Source organism: Mirounga leonina, unplaced genomic scaffold (assembly GCF_011800145.1).
Source record: "Mirounga leonina isolate KUSES-001 unplaced genomic scaffold, KU_Mleo_1.0 Mir_82, whole genome shotgun sequence".
In the NCBI taxonomy this organism is placed as follows: Eukaryota; Metazoa; Chordata; class Mammalia; order Carnivora; family Phocidae; genus Mirounga; species Mirounga leonina.
Genome location: NW_023270825.1, coordinates 38,486,170 through 38,497,253, shown reverse-complemented (window position 1 = coordinate 38,497,253; position 11,084 = coordinate 38,486,170). Strand labels below are relative to the sequence as shown.

The 11,084-nt window shown below is 35.5% G+C and overlaps 1 protein-coding gene across 3 annotated transcripts in view; it reads left to right on the top strand.

The window, feature by feature from the left end:
- Positions 1-7,118, top strand: part of MNAT1 (MNAT1 component of CDK activating kinase) — a 201,635-nt gene extending 194,517 nt beyond the window's left edge. For all 3 annotated transcript variants that reach the window (XM_034993191.1, XM_034993192.1, XM_034993193.1), the window contains one exon: positions 6,660-7,118. In XM_034993191.1, coding sequence (XP_034849082.1) covers positions 6,660-6,780 — 121 coding nt within the window. In that variant the 3' untranslated portion in view covers positions 6,781-7,118. The remainder of the gene's footprint in view (positions 1-6,659) is intronic.
- The last annotated feature ends 3,966 nt before the right edge of the window (positions 7,119-11,084 follow it).

Genomic DNA, 11,084 nt, shown 5'->3' with positions numbered 1-11,084 from the left:
CTTTCTTTCTTTCTTTCTTTCTTTCTTTCTTTCTTTCTTTCTTTCTTCTTTTCTTTCTTTCTTTCTTTCTTTCTTTCTTTCTTTCTTTCTCTTTTTCTTTCTTTCTTTCTTTTTTTTAATAAAGATTTTTATTTATTTATTGAGAGAGAGATAATGATAGAGAGAGAGCATGAGATGGGGGAGAGTCAGAGGGAGAAGCAGACTCCCCGCCGAGCAGGGAGACCGATGTGGGACCCGATCCCAGGACTCCAAGATCATGACCTGAGCCGAAGGCAGTTGCTTAAACAACTGAGCCACCCAGGCGCCCCCCCCCCCGTTGCCCTTTCAATAAAATTCATAGTTCTTAACATTTCTTTTGAATACTTTCCAACATCTCTAGCCTCATCCTGAGCCATCTTTCCTCCATATTCTCAATATGTGCTCTGACTCCTTGCTGCTACATTCTTCCCTCCACTCGGTTGCTAACTAACTCTTCCTCATCCTTTGTGTCTAAGCCATCCTTTGGGACTATAATTTCCTTAGCGAGACCTTTTCTGAACTTGTTCATGTTGGCTTCCTTTTAAACTACACTGATAGAGCCCTGACTTTCTCATTCATAATATTTGTTGTTTAACATCTTTTTTCCTCTGCTGAATTACAAGGTCCATTAGAACGTGGAGGCTGCTCTCTGTTTTACTCTTAGAGTTGCTTCAATACCTGACACCCAGTAGATACTCAGTATTTTTTTTTTTTTTTAAGAAGGAATACACTGCATACATATGAATTTCTGCATTTTGCCTCTCACACCCTTGGGGAAAAATTACCACCCTGTCTTTATAGATATGATGGAATTTCTGGCATACATGTGTTACTAACATGGAATTCACAGTAAAAAAAAATTACATTAGACAAGCCAGAATGAGGCACTAGAATTTTTAGGAACTTAAAATCAGAAACTAGGATATTTATTTCTATGATCTCTATTATATTTCCACCACAGAAGTGGTGGCTCTTGTCCCTCTCTGGGATATACAAAATCTATATGTGATTTGTTATTTTTATGATTCTGATATGATTTGTTATTTTTAGATTTTCATGAAACTTTGCCTTCTCTCTCAGGTTATCTTGAATAAATTCATGAGTATCATAATGTTTTAAGAATCAATAAGTAAAAACATTATTTATAGCAGTTTTCTGCTTAATCTCATTTAAGCATATAAGAACGATACTGAAATTAGCCAAACATACTATAACTGAGATAAACTTCTGACTTTGAGGAATATATTTAAGATTTATTGCTACTGTGTATTATCTATTTTCATGGCTGTATTCAAGTTTATCTGATAGCACCCGATTCCTGAGATATTCTTGTACTTATCTGTATTATACAGATGGAGTGTATCCTTAGAGGTCTATCATTTGAGATATCCAGAACTACCAACAATATTGTTCATAGAATATGTTAAACTTAAGTATCTCTTTTATGTGTTCAATCGTTTTTCCTTTCACTATGTAGTTACATTAACTTTCAGTAACAGCTATCCTGTCCTAAAAATGCCCACTGTGTTATTTGATAGCAATAAATTGCACACTTTACTTCAGTTGTAATTCAGGAAGGCTTATCTGAGCAATCTGTATTCAGCTGTACACTTGGGCACCACATGTGGCTTTTAATTTCCAAATCTGAGCTTTGCTGTTTAGTTGGTCTAAATGTCTGGAATAAATTGGTTACTAGATTCCCAAGTATATTAGTATAGATCTGAAAATAGCTTTAATAGTTTATTCAAGTTTTTCATTTGCTGGTTAGATAATGAAGTGAAGAGTAATACGATGACTGTGGAAGTTCGTGATATTTTGGTTTGAGTTCATGAAGCCTTGGTTGGTATTTTATAACCAAACTGCCCATAGAATTATGGACAGTAGTTCTGACTTGAAGTGCTTTCCCCATTTATGTTGGAATATATGATTATCAGTTTCCCTCTGTAGACAGTTTGTCCGTTATTCTGACATTATGATTGGTTTAGGACACCTGAGCACTAACCTCCATTTTCATAATGTTTCTGCTTTTTAGTGATAATTGAGCACCCTGTTGCTCTGTTTTTAAATCTGTTGAGATACACTTCACATTGTTAATGTAAATATTTTATAGCCTTAGCTGAATTTCTTACAACAGCTCTTGGTCTTGACAGCTGAGATCAGCTGGCTCATGTCTCTTAATGGCACTTAGATTTGAATTTTGTAGGCTGGGAGGCAGAAAGAACTACTTGGAACTGGTCTGTTTAATGCATGGTGGCTTTAAATTCAGGTTTAAAAATGGGCCCATTTATAAAAAGAAAGTCTTAATCTCTAGAGTTCACTCTAGAGAAACACTATGGAGTTAAGAACTTGGACTTTTTTTTTTTAACCATCCATTGGTCCTGGTAATTTGAGGTGAAGGAAACTAATATGAACTTCACATTTTCATTTCAATTTGAATTCCAAGATTCTTTGATTCTCTAGAGCCAAAGTGTTTCACGGGTTTTCATGTGGAGGTTATGACTGGAGGGGAAGAGTGCTGCCTGTTGGTCTTGAGTGACAACCCCTGCCCTCTGCCCCAGCTGAGAACTCAAAGCATTGTTGAATAGCACTAAAATGAGCTGAGTCCAAGACTTTAGCCAGATGGTCGATATAGGGCTTTTAAAGGAAGGGAAATAGTAAAAGAGTAATCTCAGAGGAACTCTCTTATGTTAAAGAACTGAGAAAATGAAGTCTGTCTGAAGCTAAGTGTAAATTATACCACCTTCTTTGGGAGCAAAAGCTGCTAAATGTAACAGAAGAAAATGACAGTGCAGGAAATCAAAGTTCAGGAACAAACTTTCAAGTGTGGTTTTCAAATGCTTAATCCTCTCTTACTCCTCTCTCAGGATCCATTGCCTCCTTTTCCTCCCCCTCCTCCAAAGTCTGTTTGAAAGGGATTTTGATGGGTAATGGCAAAGGAAGGCAACTTTAGACAGAGTATAAATTAGGGCACAAGATGCCCTTTGTACAGGAATTATCTTAGACTTGCTTTTGAAAACATACTTTTTTTTAGTCTTATTAAGAAAATAATCAAAGGTATGATTCTTAAAGCTTTGAGTTTAGTCTGCTTTCAGTAAAAATAAGGTATAGATACCAAAATAAGCAAAGCTTTTTTTTTTTCTTTCCTGGTTTCTGCTTATAAGATTTACAGGTATTTAAAATAAACCTATGAAAAACCGAAATACTGTCCTGGGATTGACTAAATAGTCAGAGCAATTACCTCCGGGCTCCAAAATCCAACTGAGCTTGACTTTTGGAAATAAATTTGGCTAAGACTTCTTCCTCATTCTGTTCTATAAAGGTGTACATGAATGATACTGACCTTTGCCAGAAACCCCAGGAATCCTATTCAGTGATGTACTTGTAATGGTCATGAAAGAATTAAAACAACACAGATGTGAATTAATGTGAAAAAGTAGGCAAAACGCTAAATTCTCATTGTGTGGTTTCAATGTGGCAGATCCTTTAAAATACTTCGGTGTACCACAATAATTAAAGGGTTTAAGAACATTACGTTAAAATACCTAGAAAATAAAAGCCTACAGTTGAGTAACAAGAATAAACTATGTTTTATTTTTTTAAATTGGAATTAATGTAGGTTGCCATGGTGAAAATAGAATGAAATATTTAACAGTAACTGTTTTGTGCAGCACTAGAGATCAAAAACAGTAATGTAAATAAGCAGGTCTTTAAAGAATATACTCACAGACATGTTTAATGATTGCTAGAAGGGAAATGTATTTTCTTCAGTGCTATGCAAAGAAGTTTTAATTGACTTGATTTTGGCAGTAAGAATCTCCAACTTAGCATTAATAACTAAAATTTTAAAGTATTTGCTCATTGCTCTGGATTATGACTGTTCAAGAATTACTATTTTCAAACACTAATTAATCATTTTAAATAAACTCTTTTTACACATTTATGGCATCAATGAGTATGACTGTTTATTACATTTTACCTATAAAAAGTTGAACTGTTTTATATACTCTTTATGGAAACAGTGCACAGTCATAAATTAAAAGATGCAACTGTTTTGGATATTTTACTGGTGGTCCTGTGTTTTCCTGCCAGCCATGCAGCTGTTTCAGGTTTCTCAGGATAACATATAAAAAGCTGTATGTACACTGCAACTTTATGCTTGAATTGCCAAGCCAGAGATGGTATGACTCAACTTTCCCAGAAGCAAGTTGTACCAAAATGTGATGAATCAAAACAACTAGTTGCATAGTGGTTTGCATTATAGCTATGAAAGCCAATTCTGTTTATGATAGTTGGCTTCTTAAGGTTGACAGACATTCTACTGTGGTACCTGATTTTTGCCATGAATGAAGAGCCATTGGAGCTAAGACTGTGCTTTTCTTTTGAGGGTCTGAGGAAAGGAAAAATAGAGCGGTATCTGGTGTATGGATAAAATTTACTTGGAAACTTATATTAGGAATGGAATGTTTCATTTCTAAGATACTTGTAAAAATATTACTAAATATTACTTGTTTGTGTGATAGTGAGTTCTCAGGGAAGAGAAATCGATTTTATTTTGTTCCAGATTGATTTTTAGACTTGTGAGATGACTTAATTTACATCATTTCTCATGCATCATAATCTTAACAGTGGACATTTTATTGTGTCCTGGGATGTAATAAGCAGATACTTTTTCTGGCTATGTGGTAGATTTGGTGAATCCCTGTTTAAGTCCCATGGGACCTAAGGTTCTATCAAGAGTTTGACAATGAAAGTGGGATGCATCCCGTCAAGATTTATAAGATGGGATGTAGGGAGAAAATATTAGAACTTTTGTTGAAATAGCTTTATCTCCTCCTTTAAATATTTATATATATTTTATAATATGCTTCTATATTAGTATATTATGTATAATTATATACTATATAACTATGTATTAATACAATAGGTATATGATTTATAAATAAGTACACAAATTTTAGAGATACATGCTCAAGTATTTTTACTGCTATACGTACAGTACCAAAAGTCTGTAGGGGTGCCTGGGTGGCTTAGTTAAGCGTCTGACTCTTGACCTCAGCTCAGGTCTTGATCTCAGGGTCATGAGTTTGAGCCCTGCACTGGGCTTCACGCTGGGCATAGAGCCTACTTTTTAAAAAAGAGTTTTAGATCATTGCTCAATAAATATTAATTTCCTTTCTCCTTCCACTTTCCCCTTTCACCGTTGGCAGAGAAGCAAAGAATTGAGTTAACACCTTGATTTGTGGTAGTGTGAATAAATTATAGCTAATTCCAGGAGCTTATCCTGTGTCTTACTTTGACCACTTTTTCTATTGGCCTTTTATATTGCCATATATTTTTTAATCACACAACCTTATTAAACATGGATACAAATGAAAAACAGACTTGTTATTATGTTAGAAATAATAAGTTGCTCATGCATCAAGACTTTGACACACAGGAAGTTTGAATGAATGAGTAGAAAAGTTTCCAAGTTATTAAAATGTTCTGGTACCTGATTTATTCATTTGCTTTAACCGTAATTCTAAGGCGGATGAAGCTCCTTTACTTCCTGAGGCCTGAAGAAACAATGTGGTTTCTTAAACTAGACATTAAAGCAAGGCTGGAAATACTTGTTTTCCAACAGTGCTGTTAGTCATGCTAACAAGTTGACATTCTTTGGCTAGGATTATCCCATATTTTAGGTCTGTTTGTTTACCTTTATCAAAGTAGAAAGTTTTAATTGCTAAATAATATATGTGTGATTAAAGAAAAATGGTGTCTGTTACACTGTCTTTTGAGATCAGTTCAAAAGACTTCTGTATTTACTAATTGGGACATTCTGTTGAACTCAGGCTGTTGGAGATTTCTTGGGCATGTAATTGTCTAAGGTTTCACTTCCTGCATGGAAGGAGACAATATATTTTTGTAATGCTGAAGTAAATTTGAAGTAACTAGTATAGTCTCTCCTCTCCCCTCCTCCATTTAATATTTATTTCAGAATATATTTATGTAAAATAGTCAATATTTATGTAAAAATATTAATAATACAATAGTATTATGATACCGTATATTTATTTATTTAAGAGTATGCCAGGACAGGGCGCCTGGGTGGCTCAGTCGTTAAGCGTCTGCCTTCAGCTCAGGTCATGATCCCAGAGTCCTGGGATCGAGCCCCACATCGGGCTCCCTGCTTGGTGGGAAGCCTGCTTCTCCCTCTTCCACTCCCCCTGCTTGTGTTCCTGCTCTCCCTATCTCTCTCTCTCTCTGTCAAATAAAAAAAGAAAATCTCTAAAAAAAAAAAGAGTATGCCAGGAGGACAATAGCAGTTAGGTACCCAAACAACAGCCAACAAAACAAGTTCTGAAAATTGGGAACAGTGAACATTTAATAGCAAGTATTATTTTTGAAACCTCCTTGAGAGCTCTTTTTAGATCTTAATGTAATTTGCTTTATAATTTAGTTTAACAATTGAACTGGTTTAGGCACTCTATATATAGTTGGTATGTTTCTTTTTAAAGGGTAATAATGCATTTATAAAGTCTGAACATTTCAATCTCAGAATTCCCCTTTAAAACGTGAATCAGTTTTATTATTGCTTTTAAAAATGTTACCAATTTATATATGCTTTCTATATCAATGCTACACTTTTTGTTTTTTTTTAGGTATTTAAACCATGTCAGAGCTGCCTCTCCACAGGACCTTGCTGGAGGCTATACTTCTTCTCTTGCTTGTCACAGAGCACTACAGGATGCATTCAGTGGGCTTTTCTGGCAGCCCAGTTAACCTTTATTTCTCCTTTATAAGATTTGGACCTAGGAGCCGAACCAGAGAGCTAGCAAAAGTAAAGCAGACGTGTAAAAGTAGAGCCCTGTGCAGCTGCCCGGCAACAGTACTACCGCTAGCAGCGGTGTGAAAGTATTTATGAGAAAATTTCAGAACTAAGCTGAGTAATATAGTGGATGAATATATGTGAAAAAGATTTATTTTTTACTTGTATTTTTCTGAGAGGGATTGAAGCTGTAAACTTCACCTGATGGAAGATATGAATAATTCACCTGTGTATGCTTGAGGTTGACAGACTTGTAAAATCTTTTTAAAAATAAAGCTAGACTTTATATTAAGTTTTGTGGTTTTTCTCTTATTACAGTGTTTTACTTGAACACATTTTAAAATGCCATTTTGAACACGACATTTAGTGTTAATATCCAAGTCTATTATTTCGTCTCATAAAATGTTCCTTTTTTTCCCCCTATGTTCTTAATACTAGTCCAGACAAGTGGATATATTTCCTTCTACCAGCAGGTTGTGGCAAGTAAAACTTGACCTATGATAATGCCACTCTCTCAATATGAAGGACTCAGTGCCTGTTTTGAGCAGTGGAAAGTGAGACAAACCTTGATCAAGGTATTATAGTTCCCAGCTGTGAGCCACACTTAGGATAAACCAGACGAGAGTATTAACCTGCTTTAATGACAAATTCAAAGAAGTAAGTTAATAAAATTTAATACTTAAATGGCACCTTTCACTTCAAATGTGAGCTCATTTTATGATGAAACCTTGGAGACTGGAATGGATACATTTTAAACAAAATTTTTCTGAGTAAATTGCAGACTCTGATATAGTTTCTGTTGAAACTTCAAAGACTTTTAGTATACCCAGGATTTTGCTTAGAGTTGGATGTGGAGAGGATGGATATTTGTAGCATCTCAACCTTATATGAGTCTGTTACATAGACCACCATGTATGAGACATAGTTTCTCAAGGAAATTAAAGGATTTCCTATCAAATGTCCATTATAACAGATGTTAATTTTATGGGAGGGAAGTTATGTGAAACAAAGTTTGTGGTTACATTAGGGTGGAATATCCACAGGTAACAGCTCCAGCTTATTTGCTTAAGCAGGTATTAATTTCAGATACATCTTCATCTTTACAATATAGATGACCCTTGAACAGCACAAGTTTAAACTGTATGAATCCACTTGTATGTGGATTTTTTTTTAATTTACCTTGTTTTTGTTTTTTTTTAAAGATTTTATTTATTTATTAGAGAGCGAGAGAGAGAAACAGCATGAGAGCGGAGAGGGTCAGAGGCAGACTCCCCTCTAAGCTGGGAGCCCTCGATCCCGGGACTCTGGGATCATGACCCGAGCCGAAGGCAGTCATTTAACCAACTGAGCCACCCAGGTGCCCTTTAAAGATTTTATCTATTAGAGAGAGAGAGAGAAAGCACAAGCAGTGGGAGTGGCAGGCAGAGGGAGAAGCAGGCTCCTCGCTGAGCAAGGAGCTCAATGCGGGACTCGATCCCAGGACCCTGGGATCATGACCTGAGCCGAAGGCAGCCGTTTAACAGACTGAGCCACCCAGGCATCCCTGTGGATTTTTTTTGTACAGTACCGTAAATGTATTTTCTCTTCCTTATTATTTTAACATTTTCTTTTTCCTAGCTTACCTTATTGTAAGTATACAGTGTATCATATGACATACAAAATATGTATAATTGATTATTATGTTTGTGTTAAGGCTTCTTCTGGTCAACAGTAGGCTATTAGTAGTTATGTTTTGGGGGAGTCAAAAGTTGTATGTGGATTTTCCAGTGTGTGTTTGGGGGTGGGTGGTCAGTGTCCCTAACCCCTGTGTTAGTTAGAAGTATAGTTGACCCCTGAACAGTCTTTCATAACTAAGAAAACCAAGGCATCAAATAATTGAGTAGGCTCAGATCATATACACAAGTTAGTAAAAAGTCAGAATTAAAATTGTTTGCTTTTTGTTTTTAAGTCTAGTTCTGTCTGTACTTCACAGGCTGCCTTCTATTTTTCGTATCTATTAGCATTCCCCAATTGAGGAGTGGGATTTTAAGTACAGTCTATAAATCTGTTCAAAGAATAGTGAGAACGTTGACTTAAAGTTAGGACTTTGCTGTACTCAGCTGCTGAAGTACAGTATCCAGCCTTTACAAAAGAAATACTATTACTTGTTCTCAGTACCTTGTATAATGTATTTAAATGAATGAACTAATTAATAGAACACTTTAAAGTCTTTCAAAACGTTTTTCGAGCCTACCTCATTATTGTGGAAATTGCCTGCATCTGATTTGGCAAATAAATTGAATTCCAAAACCTTTATACATTTGTAAATATTTTGTTCTTACTATTGCTGTGCTTTGTTCAATAGGCCAAATAAGAAGTTGTTAACTGACCTTATTAGAGCGAAGGGAATGGTGAAAGGTAACTTAATGACAATTCACTAAATAACAGAAATACTCTAAATTGATGAGGTTATCCCCATCCCCCTATTGATTTCCTCTATCAGAGACAAAAGGCTGTACAAGCCTTTCATAGACATCAATTAAGTCTTTTAACATCGTACAATACTAGCCCAGAAACAATAGCTAACAACTACTGAGCATTACCTAAGCACCAAGCACTGTGCTTCATGTATTGTGTATTATTACCTAATCTTTACAATGCTAGTATTATTTTCCCTATTTTAGCAGATGGAGAAGCTGAGGCATAGGGAGGTTAACTAACTTGCAGAAGGTCAATACAACTTAAAAGTAGCAGAGTGGATTTGAACCCAAGTGGTCAGAATCCATGCTCCAGAGTTGAATATCAAACTGTCAAGCTAATAAACAACAGGCTGTGTAGAACCAAGTCTGAGTAATCAAACTTCTTAAGATTTCCAGGAAGTTTTACAGATCAAGTGTCTAGTTATTTTATGGCATATAAATGACATCAACTTAATAACCTTATTTATATCCTTGAGAGAAGTTCTGAGAAATTCATTATGTAGAACATCATTTAACTATTAACTACCTTCCTTTTAAACAGATATTAATGGTATCGAATACATTTACATCATAGTTGGAATGCACTATTAGTATTCCTTAATTTCATTCAATAAATATTTGACCTAAGCTTCTTATCTTTAGGCTGTCAACTGGTGGTAATTATTTCAAAATCCAATTAAGGTGACAGAAAACTTGTCAAAAAGCTAAGAAACTTAAAAAATTGTATCCAGTGAGCTTTATAGCTGTCATTTAGTAGTGGACATCAAGAGTTCAGTTACCAGGTATCACGTTTAAAACTTTAGGGTGGGCCTAGATTTAAATAATGAAATAACTCCATACATTCACTTATCCACTCTGAGGGAAAAGGGGGAGGAGTTAAAATGTTAATAGAGGCTGCATATTTGACTAAATAGAGGCAAGAATCTTACCACTTTCCATGAATAAAAACATCATTTGTACCCATATTTAATAATTATAACCTAGCATATCAATGTACAGTACTAGGAAAAAATTCTTACTCCTACCTGCAAATTAAAATTCTCTTCACCTAGATCAGGCCAACTGTAGACCCCTGGCCAAATCCAACTGCTGCCTGTTTCTGTATGCTTCATGAGCTAAGATTGATGTCTACATTTTTTTAAGGTTGAAAAAAGCCAAATCATATACTTTTTAACAAGTGAAAAGCATATGACATTCAAATTTCAGTGCCCATAAAGTTGTTTTGGCATACAGTGTTTCTGTATTGTTTATGGCTGCTCTGGGGGGCTACTACAACAGAGTTGAGCAGCAAAAAGAGACCTTATGACTTGCAAAGCCTAAAATACTGCCTGGTCCTTTACCGAAAGCTTTCCGACCCTTCACCTACATACTCCTCACTTGGAAGGGAGGGAGGAGAAGAAAATTAGAAGTCCCAAACTGGCAATCCCTGGCTGAATTAACCCCCAAGGTCTTGCAGAGAGGAAGTTTGGTTGAGTTTCAAAAATCATTTTTAAGTGCCTTTAGATAAGGAATGAGGGCTCCAATTCATTACTTTCCTACACTTCTTACCATTTATTGCCTTCATCTATTTATATTACCTGCCTCGCTTCTGAAGGCATTTGAGTTTGTAATGACTTAGATAAGTGGTCCTCAAACTTTTTCTGTAGGGCCAGACAGTAAATATTTTAGGCTTTGTGGTAAAATAAGTTGGTACAATATTTTAATGAACAAAATTCAAAATATAATTGGTTATATATAATTGCATTGTTTGTAACTCCTTTTTGGGGGAATAACACTGGTCCTTTAATTGGGGTTCTAAG